The sequence below is a fragment of the Aplosporella prunicola genome (genome assembly GCF_010093885.1).
Source record: "Aplosporella prunicola CBS 121167 unplaced genomic scaffold K452scaffold_23, whole genome shotgun sequence".
Taxonomy (NCBI): Eukaryota; Fungi; Ascomycota; class Dothideomycetes; order Botryosphaeriales; family Aplosporellaceae; genus Aplosporella; species Aplosporella prunicola.
Window position 1 is genome coordinate 232,658 of NW_022983551.1, and position 14,242 is coordinate 246,899.

The 14,242-nt window shown below is 53.8% G+C and overlaps 6 protein-coding genes across 6 annotated transcripts; 3 read left to right on the forward strand and 3 right to left on the reverse strand.

Moving 5' to 3' along the window:
• Nucleotides 1-70: 70 nt before the first annotated feature.
• On the reverse strand, nt 71-1,322 carry K452DRAFT_87484 (uncharacterized protein). Its single transcript, XM_033547259.1, has 4 exons — nt 743-1,322; nt 553-676; nt 188-491; nt 71-126 (listed from the first exon to the last, which is right to left on the reverse strand). Exons 1-4 carry the CDS (start codon nt 953-955, stop codon nt 108-110), a joined length of 660 nt encoding a protein of 219 aa, XP_033394219.1. The 5' UTR covers nt 956-1,322; the 3' UTR covers nt 71-107.
• Nucleotides 1,307-3,477, forward strand: K452DRAFT_338578 (uncharacterized protein; the record flags this gene model as incomplete). Its single annotated transcript, XM_033545286.1, has 4 exons — nt 1,307-2,189; nt 2,225-2,295; nt 2,322-2,421; nt 2,480-3,477. The coding sequence occupies exons 1-4, from the start codon at nt 1,691-1,693 to the stop codon at nt 3,475-3,477; spliced, it is 1,668 nt and encodes a 555-aa protein (XP_033394220.1). The 5' UTR covers nt 1,307-1,690.
• Nucleotides 3,478-4,330: 853 nt separating this feature from the next.
• On the reverse strand, nt 4,331-4,710 carry K452DRAFT_301046 (uncharacterized protein; the record flags this gene model as incomplete). The annotated part of the gene is made up of 2 exons (XM_033542396.1): nt 4,331-4,434; nt 4,494-4,710. The coding sequence occupies 2 exons, from the start codon at nt 4,708-4,710 to the stop codon at nt 4,331-4,333; spliced, it is 321 nt and encodes a 106-aa protein (XP_033394221.1).
• A 151-nt stretch (nt 4,711-4,861) lies between these two features.
• K452DRAFT_353036 (uncharacterized protein) lies at nt 4,862-6,093 on the forward strand. The gene is made up of 3 exons (XM_033545805.1): nt 4,862-4,944; nt 4,995-5,718; nt 5,774-6,093. Exons 1-3 carry the CDS (start codon nt 4,933-4,935, stop codon nt 5,941-5,943), a joined length of 906 nt encoding a protein of 301 aa, XP_033394222.1. The 5' UTR covers nt 4,862-4,932; the 3' UTR covers nt 5,944-6,093.
• Nucleotides 6,094-6,285: 192 nt separating this feature from the next.
• Nucleotides 6,286-8,540, forward strand: K452DRAFT_290650 (uncharacterized protein). The gene is made up of 5 exons (XM_033541036.1): nt 6,286-6,617; nt 6,676-6,687; nt 6,756-7,313; nt 7,398-7,886; nt 7,968-8,540. Exons 1-5 carry the CDS (start codon nt 6,560-6,562, stop codon nt 8,042-8,044), a joined length of 1,194 nt encoding a protein of 397 aa, XP_033394223.1. The 5' UTR covers nt 6,286-6,559; the 3' UTR covers nt 8,045-8,540.
• An 80-nt stretch (nt 8,541-8,620) lies between these two features.
• Nucleotides 8,621-10,331, reverse strand: K452DRAFT_290651 (uncharacterized protein). Its single transcript, XM_033541037.1, has 4 exons — nt 10,248-10,331; nt 10,129-10,187; nt 8,943-9,768; nt 8,621-8,835 (listed from the first exon to the last, which is right to left on the reverse strand). Exons 2-3 carry the CDS (start codon nt 10,134-10,136, stop codon nt 9,081-9,083), a joined length of 696 nt encoding a protein of 231 aa, XP_033394224.1. The 5' UTR covers nt 10,137-10,187; nt 10,248-10,331; the 3' UTR covers nt 8,621-8,835; nt 8,943-9,080.
• Nucleotides 10,332-14,242: the final 3,911 nt, after the last annotated feature.

Below are 14,242 nucleotides of genomic sequence, written 5' to 3' on the forward strand. Positions count from 1 at the left end.
AGGCTGGACAGGCATATATGCTCGTGGCCCTAGAATCGTTTTAAGAAATATCTCTGCAGCTCCCACCACATCGTAAACCGGCGTAAAGCAGACACTTGACTGCTTTTTTAGATAAGGTGCTTCGAGCTGTAGCAAAGTATTAGCTGCCGTGGGGAGCCACCATTCAATATTCAACGACATCACGTACCGGAAGTATGCGCGCAGGTAGACAACCTGCCATGCGCCCAGACCCACCAACATGCCCATGGTTCCGAACGCGAACCACTTCACACGCTCGTTGGTGCTCTCATTGGTGTCGCGCAGCTTCTGCTCACGGTGGCGCAGATACTCCATCTCAGACACGACCTCGCCCACCAGCTCCTCGATGCGGCGGAGCTCTGCCTCAACCGGCTTAAGCTTCTCGCTGCTCTGGATCGCGTTCCAATCCTTGGCGTCGGCGCCAATGTCAATATCAAGCTCAACGTGCCTGGTGGGGTTCGAGGCTGCCATGTCTAATGTCGGGAAAACAATCAGCAAGCTGTCCTTTCTCAATGGCGATGCCAGGGCGCTTACTCGACGACAGGATGTTCTCAAAACACACGTCGAAGGCGGAGTCGGCAACGGAGGTGAAGGCATATCTGTTCTCGCCAGCGACGTCCCTGGGACGGCCGTAGTCATTGCCTACAGCATCCTTGATCTATGGAACGTGGTATGATCAGCAAAGGAGCTCAAGAGGCGGGCCCAGGTACACCGATATACGTACGTGCATGTTAAGGGTCATGCCATCGCCCTTGTAGCCATCGGTAATGGTGGTGACAACGACGAGCTGGTCCTTGGCCACGAAGTTGCGGATGCAGCGCTCTTTACTGGCCGACTCGTGTCCGGGGTGGGCCTGAATGTCGAACTTGAGGGCCGAGATGACGGGCAGGCTCGCGAGGAGCAGGAAGAAGCTCAGCGCCCGAAAGATTGTCTCCATGGCTGTGTAGGTGAGGTGCGCGATAGCAGCCAGTCAAGCCAAAACGTTGCGTTTCCACTTCCACCTCCGAGCGGCCTCAGGGTGATCACCGCAGCTGGCCCAACCAGGCTTGGCTCCAGGGCTGGGTACCGGAGAAACTCGGCTGCCGGGAATCCCTGCATCACTCAGTGCCTTCCTCCACCTGTGTCGTGCATCCACGTCTGAACTGCCATAGTGCCATTTCCTCCCACGCACTCCGCAATGCACTCCGCCACAAGGCATATCAGGCAACTAGACAGCCTCGCTCGTCGGCCACCCTATGCGGACAAGCGCCATCTTCAGCCTCGGCTTACTCCCTCTACGCCACGGCGTGTGCTCCGTCGCCTTTAAGAAGTTACTCTCAGGGACATTTGCTGCGCCCCTTCTTTGATTGTTGGTGGCAATGAGATACCGATAAATTGATATGCTGCCCTTTTCCTTGTTTTTATTTTTATTTTTATTTTTATTTTCTACCGTGCTTGCGTTGATATTTGATCTCACTTCTCTTCCTCAACCTCTTGACCTATCGTTTATATCTCCATTTGTCAAAATGAATCAATCGAGTCTTACCGCCACTGCAGATGCCAGAGGGCTTAGTGTCAGCCCTTCTCCTTCCCATGATTCAGTCAACTCTCATCCACCCTTCTTCCGCCTGATCTATGGCTCGCGACTGCTCCATTTGCGGGGTATCCGTCCTCTGACCCGTCCCTTGAAGGCATGATTACCTCGTTGGAATACGACCTCAGCCGCGCTCAAACGCCTCAGCAGTCGTCTCGTTGCACTTCTATTGCTGTAGAACCACCTCATACGCCATCTAGAATTCCCGAATCTCGTCAGCTAATCCAGCATGATATCGACATTCCCTGCGAAAGCAAGGAAACCGAAGACGATTCGATAATCTTCACGGACAAATTTGACGCTCTCAACATTGGTGAGATCCTCCCGCGAAAACACGAAAACACCAATGTTGGCACTGCTATGCATGAGAGCCGTCATAACGGTCTCGGGTCTTCTTCGAAGACGGCACTGTCGCCAGCCGCAGAAGAGAAAGACAGCGGAACCATGATGGTATTTGATCACGAAATGAACGAGCATAAGCCTCGAACCCGCAAAAGATACGGAGAACGTGAACGGAAGCAAACCGCAACGACAAGAAAACACGGGGCATGTGAATATTGTCGCAAACACAAGCGCAGAGTATTTGTCCATGTCCATTGTAAGGAAAACTACATTTGCTCATACATGTCACAGTGCTCCCACGCAACCGAGAGTGGCATCACAATAGTCCGCAACACGAGATCGACAAGGATGTTACAGTCAAAGTACGTTTTGGGTCCTCGGCGCTTAGACATGGCTGACACTTTCCAGGCGGAAGATGAATACACTGAGCCGGGGGTCTATCCTACTTGATCTTAAGGCCACGTCCTATAATTCAAATCCAATGCCACGTCTGTCTATTCTCTCCAAGCAACATCAACGAACCAACAGCTAATTAATCGCCTATAGCAAAAGACGAGGGTCAACTGCCTAATGTCAGAGCGTTAACTTTCGACCAATCATCCGCGTCTTCGCTGTCCTATTCTGAGGAATCGTCATTTACCGACGTTGGTCCTAGCCACGATGACCGTTATGAGAATTATCCAGTTTCTCTCATTCCGGGCTCTACGACTATCCGTGGTACTCGCATCGGGCGTGGTTCTCAACTTCCAAAGTCAAACCACATGGCTTCAACCGTACCTTTGCCGCCATCGGATGTTTCTCTTTTTCCATTCCCCATGCCACATCACACAGATGCACAAGCCGAAGAGAGGATACCCAAGAACTCTACGCCACTTATGACAGGGCTGCCCGCACCAAATGGACAAGTTGTGCTCAAACCAGAGAGTTGTCCTCCGACTCCGTATTCTGAACATGACAATATGCACATGCGCTCTCGCTATGGAGCGTCACATGCCCCTTCTATCGTAAATGGTCGGCCATTTGGTTTCTCTAGTTCCCAAAATGACACTTACGTCACCCTTACACTCCCGAGGGCGAAGGACAACATGCCTTGGCAGACAGCCCAGCACCCTTTGGAAGCTTTCAATCAGCCCATGGGTTCAACTCAAGCGCACCAGTCGCGACAGTCCCTGGCCTCAGATTCTCGAACTCAGAATCGCTTTAATGCGTGCTTTGTTAACGACAACGCCACTCCTTCTGGCCATGAGCCCAAGGATTTCATCGAATATGCCAAAGCGCGGCTCGCCGCGCAAGGAGTTCGACAAGGTCGAGCTGACTCTATGAAAACCCTACCGGTCAAGAACCCACCGGTGTTTTCTGTACTCGCTCAGTCACGCCAAAGCCGCGCTAGGGGAGCAGCTTACCATCCTTTGGGCGGAAATGGCACAGCCGGCTTTTCAAAAATCAGCTGGGACATTTCACACGGTGGCAATGATGATTCCGCCTATGAACCAAGCCCGATTCAGTATACCCGCGATTGGACAGAGTTTGATCATTGGGCCTAGCCCTTTTGATCCGGTTTCTTTATGCTATGCGAAATGGCTCACCAGAAATGGATCATCTGCTTTCACCGGAATCTAGAACCACGACCATCAATATTTGAGGGAATTTCCCATACTCTACACATTCGGAGTCTTGCATTGATCGTCTTGGCATGGTAAGTAAAGCCTTCACATCCTGTCATTATTTCCTTGTGTATTTCCAGGCCAAGCCCGATGCCAAGGTATAGTGCTTGTTAGACCTCGGAGCTTTCTTTATTCCCTATTAGTCTCTTTCTCCAGATTCAGCTTTGTCTCTCCAGAACTTTAACAGCTCTGCATGGTTCAGTATTTGGGGCATCGCAAGGAAAGTGTGTAACCTCCTCCTCCTGCGTTGGGATCAGACATATATGGGGAAATGAGATGGGTAGTTAAATATATCGGCTAGACTAGTGTGCCTGATATCTTGCTGTGAAGTCTTCCCAGACGGCGCATCACTAAGTAGCACCCATCTTCTACCAAGCTTTCTTTCTTAATTGAGTCCAGTTCATACCTATACTGTAGACAATCAGACACAATTCGCATGGTATATGATGTCTACTTGGTCTGGCCTTGATGTCGACCAACCATGGATTCTTTGAACTGTATATGCTTGCTCTTAGTTGCTGTATATCTTCCGCTGGTTGCCAGTTCCCGTGAATTGGGAATGTCTGTTGCAGTACATGAAATGCTCGCCCTCCAATGCTCGTCTTCCTTATGCGATAAGCAGCCCTTGAATTCGACGACGCCAATGCTCCCAAACTCCGTTTCCGCAGGCGACTAACAAAGATCGCCAGCCAGTCATGCCACGACCCCCTCGCTTCTATGGATTCGCTGAAGCTCACAATGGCGCGGCGGCCTCGACGACACCAGCGCCCTTGAAGGCGGCGGGGCTGGTAACGGTGATCTGGACGGGGTACTTCCACTCCATGAACTTGGCCCAGCCTGCGCGCGCGCGCGTTAGCACGATGGGTTGCTTCGGATCGCAGGGGGGCCAGACTCACCCCAATATGCGCATTTCCGGCCAAAGTACTTTCCGAGGTAGGGGACCACGACCATGGTCAGCAGGAGCTCGAGCTGCTGCAGGCTCTCGTTCCACTCGCGCTCGGCATCGTTTTCGTAGTCGAGGCTCTCGGTGGTGGGCTCGGAGGGCAGCGAGTCAATATCGTCGTCGGATTCGGCCGAGGGGACGACAAAGGAGGTCGAGTCGGTGACAGACATGGCTGGGAAGAGGGTGATGGGGGAGCGCAATGGTATCTATCGTTGACGTACCTCTCCAACGGAGGGGTTCAGCCGTAGATGGCCCGAGGGGAGCGGGAATCCAAAAGACTCAGACTCACCCGACCAGGCGTGCCAAGTCCGATGAAGTAATCGGCACGACTTGCCTCTTGTTTCGATATCTTTGTGAATCCACTCGGCCACCAAACGGCCGCCACCGCAATCATGACCGACGAAGTGCGTGCTGCCCCCGCCTACCTGCTCGACGTGTCACTGACCTGGTCCAGCTCGATGAGCGCAAGCCCCGCAAGTCCGTCGCATTTGCCGACGGCGCCCAGATTGTCGACAGCGATGGTCAGGTCAAGGATGTCAACGACGCCGACGAGGGCGACAAGGCCGTCGACGAGGTGACGGACATGTTCAGCAACCTCGCCAAGAAGAAGAAGAAGAAGTCGTCCAAGTCCAAGGAGGGCGACGATGAGGCTGCTGCCGCCGACGGCGAATTCGACCCGTCGGCGCTGAAGAAAAAGAAGAAGAAGAAGAGCAAGCCCGCCGACGCCGACGACTTCGAGGCCAAGCTCGCCGAGGCCCGCGCCGGTGACAAGGAGGAGGAGGAAGAGGAGGCTCCCAAGGAAGAGGAGCCGGTGCAGGAGGGCGACATGGAGAAGGGCACGGGTATCTGGGCGCACGACAACACGACGCCGATCAACTACAACCAGCTGCTGAACCGTTTCTTCACCATGCTGCACTCGCACCACCCCGACCTCGCCTCCAGCGGCTCCAAGAGCTACAAGATCCCGCCGCCCCAGTGTCTGCGTGAAGGCAGCAAGAAGACCGTCTTTGCCAACATTGCCGAGATTTGCAAGCGCATCAAGCGTACCGACGAGCACGTCACGCAGTTCCTATTCACCGAATTGGGTACGAGCGGTTCCTTCGACGGCAGCAGGCGGTTGATCATCAAGGGTCGCTTCCAGCAGAAGCAGATTGAGAACGTCCTCAGGAGATACATCGGTATGTTTTTCAGCTTCTTCTCTCGCTTTCGTCCAGCGCGCTAACCATGGAGCAGTCGAATATGTCACCTGCAAGACGTGCAGATCGCCTGATACGGAGCTCAACAAGGGCGAGAACCGTCTCTACTTTGTCACGTGCAACTCTTGCGGCTCCAGGCGCTCGGTCACGGCCATCAAGACTGGTTTCTCGGCCCAGGTCGGCAAGAGAAGGAAGCAGCGTGGTTAGAGGTGATCGCTTATGGCGTATCCTTCTATTTTCAATCATGGCTGGCGATGGACGGGAAAAAATTGATGGCACGACACATGTCTTCTTTGGATCAGAGGTAGCAGGTGTAAAAAAAAAGTAAGACGGCAAATGAAAATAGCACGTCTCTACCTAGTCAATATACATGTGATTCATCAATAGTCAATGGACGTAAGCGCCAGCCCCCACGCCAGGGATCGGCGCTTACAGGAAAATCCGCCGTGTCGCGCGGGCCAATCAACGCGGGCAAACCCTCGACACGCGCGGCAGCGTCAGAGCAAGCTGCGTACATTACCTAGACCTTTCGACATGTCCTCCCGACTCCTCTCTCTCCCTCTCTCTCTTTTCCTGCCTGCTTGCTTCCTTTCGTCCTACAGCTCTGTGTCTACTGCACCTACACCTTCTTGCGTCGCATACCTCATACCTTCCGTATCGTATTCATAGCGGGACATTGTGCTTACACCGAGCGAGGCTGTGAAGTGCAACAACAAGCTTTCTTCTTTCTTGTTCTATTTATTCTACTTCTGCTCCTCAGGCTCAGGCTCTCGTTCCTCTCAAGTTCCAATTCCTATCTACTCCTACTACCACCACCGCCGCCATGTCTGCATACCCCGCCCATTCAGGCAGCCCCGGCCCGCAGGCCCAGTACTACCCTCGTATGTAAGCCTCATGCATGCACTGTAGTAGCCAGCTAACTAACGCGTGCGCCTGCAGCTCCGCCGCAAGGTACATACCTTCATACGCACCCACCTACCCACCTCACGCAGCAGCTAACGCCTCTCTCTCACTCCTAGAGCAGCAGCACTTCGCGCCACCACCCCAGCAGCCACAATTCTACCCTCCCCCGCCATCCGCGCAGAGTCCCTCTAGCGTACCGCAGCAGCAGCACTACCCTCCCCCGCCGCAACAGTTCTCGCCGCCTCCGCAGCAGCAGTTCTCGCCTCCACCACAACAGCAGTTCTCGACTCCACCCCAGCAGCAATTCGCCCCGCCACCACAGCAACCACAGATCCAGCACCAGCCCTCCTTCTCTCCTCCTCCACCTGCACAAGCGCCACCCGCGCCCGCCGGCAACATCGGCCACCAGCACCACCGATCCAGCGGGTCCGGGTCCGTGAGCGGCGGCGCGGTCATGGCGCCGCACCGCAGCGACAGCATCAACAACAGCACCAGCAGCGGCGCCGCGCTGATGCCGGGCGGCGCGCCTGCGCAAGGCCATTTCGTCGGCGCCGGCTCCACCCAGGACGACGTCGGGACGTTCAATGGTGGGAGCTATCGCATTAGCCATCGCGACACGAATACGATTCTGACGGTGCAGTTGGCCATGGGGGCGCCGTTGGAGGCGAAGCCGGGTAAGTTTTACATCCTTTGGGTGGTGATGGTGGTGGAAGAGAGGGACGAGAAGGAGCAACAAGCTAACACACGCGCGCACACAGGTTCCATGTTCGCCATGTCGCCGACCATAACGCTCAAAGGCACCGTCAAATTCAGCGTGAAGAAGTTCATTGCAGGCGGACAAGCCTCGACATCGCAATACACGGGGCCGGGGGAGCTGCTGCTGGCGCCGCCCGCGCTGGGCGACATCACGAACATCCGGCTGTCGGGCAGCGAGACGTGGAACGTGGGCAAGGACGCCTTCCTGGCGTGCACGCAGGGCGTCGTCAAGGACTACAAGAGCCAGAGCATCAGTAAGGCCATGTTCTCGGGCGAGGGCTTCTTCGTCTACAAGATCTCCGGCCAGGGCATCCTGTGGATCACGAGTCTGGGCGCCATCGTGCGCAAGGACTTGGCCGACGGCGAGCGCTACATTGTCGATAACGGACACCTGGTCGCGTGGAACTGCAAGTATGTGCTTGAGCGGGGCGCGAGCGGGGGCTTTGTGTCGGGCGTGGTGTCGGGCGAGGGGCTGGTGTGCAAGTTTACTGGTGAGTGCGATGACTTCCCTCTTTCCATTCCTTTTTCCTACGCCCTTTGTATCGTGTGCCTTGGCTAACTCCACCACACAGGCCCCGGCACCATCTTCATCCAGACCAGGAACCCACAAGCCTTCCAACAATGGCTGATGGCGCACTCGGGCGCCTAAGCCTCCTCCTCCCCCTTTACCTACATGCCTGTCCATCATCACACCCCCAGGTACGGTCGTCGATGTAGTTGTACCCCCGTTTTCCTTTTCTCTTTCTCTGTATATGTCTGTTCTGTTCATTCGGGCACGGCGCCATGGGACCACGGACGGACGGAAGGACGTTTTCGAGCACTAATGATGACGATGATGATGCTGCTGCTGCTTTTGGGCTTCATGTGTTTCCATCATGGCCTATATACATGCGCAGATTGCTTTGTGTGCGCGAAAGTTGGAGATATCCCTATAATTTGGCGAATGTAATTGCTGTTTTGGTTATTGGGCTTTCTCGCTACGTGTATCTCTTTCTCTTCTTCTGTGCCTTTGCGTGTGTGCTGTAGTGCTCGACAGTGATTCATTTAGCTTAATGACGCATACATACAGATACTGCCATAGTTCTTTCTGCTGTCCCGGCTTGTTGCCGAAGCTATGCTTTCAGTAAATTTATAGACGTTCACGCAAGTATCTGCACGCTGCTGACAGCAGACGTGACTGGATCAAATACAAATAGTTCATGCCTACTTACAGACCATACATAACCCATTAAATCGTAAGAAAATATTACCTACATGCCAAGAATCCGCACCAAACCCCCATCCATAATCGTTTGCTCCAACGAGAGTGAGAGAGCCACAACCAGACACGCAGCTGAGCCCGCAACTTTTGTGCCAAGAATCACCGATTATTTTTTGAGGAAGTCAACCTGACCATACTTGTCCATCACTGGCACCTCATTGGCCATAACAAACATGCCCCTAAAAGAAGACGCCGCAAGCAAACGCGGCAAAAAAATCAGTAAACGTTCACCTGGGCATACTTGTCCATTTCTATATGCTGGCCCTTAATAATGGCATATCCATACCTGCTGTGATTGGTCTCGATGTCGAAGCCGCCGCGCTTGCCCCAGATGTTCTCCATGTCCTGGCGATGCTTGCTCTTGGGCTTCTTCTCCTTGAGGCGCTGCTTCTCGAAGAAGCAGTAGGCGGCGTAGAAGACGGCGCTAGTGTTGCCGGCCTCGGGGCCCTTTTTGCCGCGGAACGCGCCCAGCTGCGACGACTGGATGCGCGACGGCTTCTTCGGCCCGTGGTACTGCGCCACCAGGTCGCGGCAGAACTGCGCTTGCGTCACGCCGGGCTTGCGCAGGTGCGCGTTGATCTTCTTGCGGATCTCGTCGCACGTGTCGTACACCTCGACCGCGTCGTCTTCTTCCCCCGGCAGGTGCACATCTGAGATGTCGACGTCGGCCGACGTGTTGGTCTTTTTCGTCGCTCTCGTCCGCCTTCTTGGCCTTCTTGCGAGGCATCGGAATGCCCTTGAGCTCGCGCTTCTTGAAGAAGGCCCACGCGTTCTGGTACACGTCGCTCATTTGGCCCTTGGTAGGGCCCTGCTGGCCCATGAAGCGCGAGTAGGCATTGCTGGAAACGCCAATGGCGCTCTGGAACTCGCCGACTTTCATGCCGCCATTGTCGAGGAAGCGGTGGATCTGTCGCCGCACCTGGTCCGGGTTCTTGTCAATCATCTCACCGTCCAGCGAGATGTAAGACGTGTCTTCTTCGTGGTCCGATTCGCTGTGCGCGTCATTGGCGTCGTCGGGCGCCGCGCGCTTGTCGCCCGTCTTGGGTTCTTCTTCGCCAGTCTTGGGTGCGTCGTCCGGCTTCGAGTTTGCTGCTCCGTCCGAGCCCCTGTCACTGTTCGCATCGTCAGGTCCATAAACGTGCAAGGTTCTTACGCCAAATACGCCAGGGTAGTGGCTATGGCTGGTACTTCCTATCGGCGGGTAGAGCACGGGTCCTCCGTCCATGGACTCGGGGTCCTCGGTCCCGAAAATGGCCTTGCGCACTTCCTCGCGGCGGCTCAGCGGGGAGATTCGCTCGTTGATGAGCTCTCGGGTCTCCCGTCTCACCGTATTGGGATTGCAGTCGTCGATTTTGTGCTCATGTTGGAGGTATGGGCCGTTGACCTCGACGTGGTCGAGTTTGTTGGCCACGCCGTAGTACCCGTGCTCGGCCCGCTTGGTGTCTTTGAAGATAATATTGGTTTGTTCATACTTGGTCATGTTCAATGGGGGCTCTGCGGCCCTGTCCATTACGTCTCTGTTGCTTGGTGGCTGAGGAGGGTTCGCGTGAGCACATATTTCGACAGCATACGGGTTCCGGAATGGACTAACCTTATCAGTCATGGTGGCAGATTTCTGTGGTGTAGCGATGAAGGGTATTGAGGGTTCAACGGGTCCAGACAAACGCGGGCAGAGGTTCAAATAGACAAAGTGTGTTGTGGGAGTGGACGGATGACGTAGCTCGATATATGATGTCGACGGGTCGTCTCGCGAAATGCTCGCCTGTGCACGTGAAGCGCCCATTCATGTGCATGACATACATAGAAGAAATCGCATTTACCATCACCAATCTGCTTAAGCACCCGGGAAATACGGAAAGTAGGATTCCATTCATCACACATGAGCACCTGTGGTATCATAATCCTCACGTCCCGCCATCCAACCCGATCCCACAACCACAGCGCCGCAAGAACACTTTTCTCCCACAAAAAGAGAACGAGACAGACACAACCCAAGGACCCAAAACTCCAAACAGCCAGCGCGACCCGTCCAAAGAAAGACCAACCATGTCTTATAAACAGTCTACCTCAGATCGGCTGGCGTTAGCGCCTGCACGATACTCGTGCCCTCGCTGAACCTGGTCCTGAAGATGCGGTTCGCGTTCTGGAACATGCCGTCCTTGAGCGAGACGACGATGAATTGCGACCCCTTGAAGCGTGTCTTGATCAAACGGCCGATGTTCTGCGTGTGCGACAGATCAAGCGCGGCGTCAACTTCGTCGAGAATGTACATGGGCGCTGGCTTGAACTGTAGGAGGGCCATGATAAGCGAAAGGGCGATGAGCGAGCTGTGAAAATAGTTAGTGCCGAAAGATTGTTTACCAATGGGCGCATCGTGACTTACCGTTGACCACCACTCAGCTCAGTCAAGCTCTGCTTCCACACCTTACCGAGGCAGACCTTGACTTCTAATCCATCCGCGATAGTTTTGCCCTCTGGTGGATCCAGCTTCGCAAAGCTGCCGGGTAATAGTTCGTTGAAGATCTGACCAAAGTCTCCATTGACCTTCTCCCATGTCTTCTGGAGTGCCTCCTTCTTATACTCGTCAAGACTTATGATCGTCTCCTCGATCTTGCGCTTGTCCCTGATGACAGTGCGCATCATGTTCTTGAGCGAGACCTCCTTCTTTTCGACGCTGTCGATCATGTTCATGACCTTGGGATTGATCTTCTTCTTCATCCCCTGGAAACGCTCAGTCAGGTTCTTCAGTGTCGATTTGGCATCCGTCATGTTTTGTCCTCTAAAGTCGTAAGGCGTGCCAGGGCGTCCGAAGCTATCTTGTTCGTCGACAATCCAGTCGTGCTCTTTTTCCAAAGCGGTGACTGTGTGCTGTGCGGCTTGTTGTTCCTTGTCGAACTTCTCAATCTGGTGACCAAGTCTCTGCATCTCAAGACCTTCCTCCGTGATCTGCGAGGACTTTGAGCGGATAGCCTCTTCTAGCGAGCGAAGTTCATCATCGAAACCAGTAAGCTTGGCTTGTTCGTCTTCGAGCTGAGCAGCAGCAATGTCATGAGTGTCCTTAGCTTGGGCTTGCTCGCGGGTCAACGCCTTGATCTCTTCTTGCTGACCAGTCAGCGTCACCTCAGCATCTTGCAGTTGCTCTTGAGCAGCAGTCAAGTCGCCACCACACTGTTCAGACTCCAACATAGCATCCCGCATTTCCTGTTGCAGGGGTTTGATCGAAGCGCTGTTCTTGGCCAAAGCCTTCTTCAGCTTGTCAAGGGCAGTTTGGAGCTCTGCAAGCTTGCTGTCCTTGTTGTTGTTGAACTCGCTCATGTCGCGTTCGATGCGCTTGATTTCCATGGAAGCTTCTTCTTTGCGAGCCTTCGCATCGACAATCGCCTCTTTCAGTTGCGTAATGGAGGTCTTCATCTCCTCTACCTGCTGAATGATCGAAGACGAAGAGTTGCCGCTGATCTGTTCTTCAGTAAGCTTGATCTCGTGTGTCTTGAGATCAAATTCTTGCTTGATCTTCCGGGCAGCATCAAGCTTCTTCTTCTCTTTTGCCATGGTAGACTGCAACATGCCCAAAGCCTTTTCGTTTGTGGTGAGCTCCTTTGTGAGCTCATTGAGTTTCTGTAGTGTCACCAAAACACCACTGGATTGTGGCGAGCTACCTCCAGAGAGCGTACCGGAAGGATCATAGACATCGCCCTCCAGCGTGACGCTCTTCATGCGCACAGCAGGGTCAAACGTCACACGTTTGGCGGTATCGGCGTCTTCGCAAACCAACGTCGAGCCAAAGACGTAATCCATGGCTGCTTGGACCTCATCCTCGTAACCAATTAGGTTTAGAGCGAGGTCGACCTTGTTGGGAGCAATTTTTTGCGCCGCGCCAATCTTCTCGACAGAAGCTCTGAATGCAGCAATCTTGTTCAGCGGAATGATAGTGACACGCTTCCTCAGCTTGCCGTTCTGTAGGAGCTTGGTACCGGTTTCCGCAGTGTCGACAACGACGTTGTAAAGGCGGCCACCCGCGCAAATCTCGAGGGCTGTGCCGGCTCGGGAGTATTGTTTGTCAAGTGTGAACAACTGAGCGACGAGTCCCTTGACTTTAGACCGGTCGAAGCCAGGTTCCGGGTCGTTGTAACTGAAATCGATGTTTGCAACCTTCCTTTTCATTCCATCTGACTGCTCCCGAAGCTCCCGAATGCGCTGCTGGAGCTGGGCCTCTTCCTTGTACATCTCTTCCTCCTTCCCGGGCTCGAAGCCAAGTTCAGCAAGGTCACCTTCAAGCTTCTTAGCCTGCGAGCGCAGACCCTCGAGGTCGTTAAGGAGACTGGAGTTCTGTTCCTTGGCTTTCTTTGCCCGCGGTTCGGCCTCCTTGATTTGCTTTTCCAAGTGAGAAATCTTCAGTTTGGACTGTTCTTGCTCAGTTGCAGCTGCATTTGCGCGGTTTCTGGCATCTTGCAGTTGGCCTTGGTAACCGCTTTCCTGTCCTTCCTTGGATGCAACACCAGTCTGAAGTGTTTGGAGAAGTTCCTCCTTCTTTTCGACCTCCTCGGTTTGCTTGGCCAGCTCTGCATGCGCAGCGTCGTATTTTGCTTGGAGCTGTTCGTAAATTTTGCTCTTCTCTTTAAGCTGGGATTCAAGGTCTTTGACGGTCTTCTGAAGTTTCTTCCGCTTATCGCTTTCCTCGGCCATGCTGGACTTTTTGAGGTCAAGAACAGTACTCAAACGCACCATTTCGTGCGAATGAGTCTTGACCTGCTCTTCTAGGGCTTGGAAGTGGCCACCCTTCCGGAGCTCCTTGTCCCGCGCATGCTTTACCTTCTTGATATCTTCCTTGAGAAGTTCAATCTCGTTCTTCAGGCGTTCCGAAGAATCTTCTAATTGCTTCTCCCGCATTTTCTTCTTTTCCAAATCTTCAACCGACAGTCTCAACTTCTCCTTGTAACGGAGGTAGTCATGCGCGACTACCAACCGAGTCAAACGCTCCAGGTCATTTTGGGTCTGTTGGAAGTCCAGGAAAGCGCGCTTCTCAGCTCTGAGTTTCTCCAACTTAGGGTCGATTTCATCCCTCAGAAGCTCAGTAATCTCCTGGACCTTCATTTCCTTCTTTGCCATGGTCTTAAAGGCCTTGTCCCTCCTGTCTTCAAACATACGTGTTCCTGCCGCTTCTTCAATCATAGCCAGTATCTCAACTGCCTTCATGTTCAGAACCTTGGTGATTCGGCCCTGCATAATCAGGAAATTTGGGTTGTTGATGTTCAGCTGAACAGACTGGAAAAGGTTCTGTACGGTTTGTTGCTGCGCGCGGTGACCGTTGATAAGGTACTTGCTTGTGCCACCGAGCACGATCTGGCGGGTGACGGATATTTGCGCATACTCTTCGAAGCCGATCGGGGACATTTTCTTGTCGCGATTATCGAAGACAATGGTGACGCTGGCCTTGGTGACGCCAGCCTGTCCACGCTTGTAAATAAGATCCTGTAAAGCCTCCGTCAGTTGCTGTCCGCTGTTCCCATACGAAAGACTGTCGCACCTGGAGGTTCTGCGCCCGCACAGTGCTCATGTTCGTGATGCCCAGGACGAAGCATATCGAGT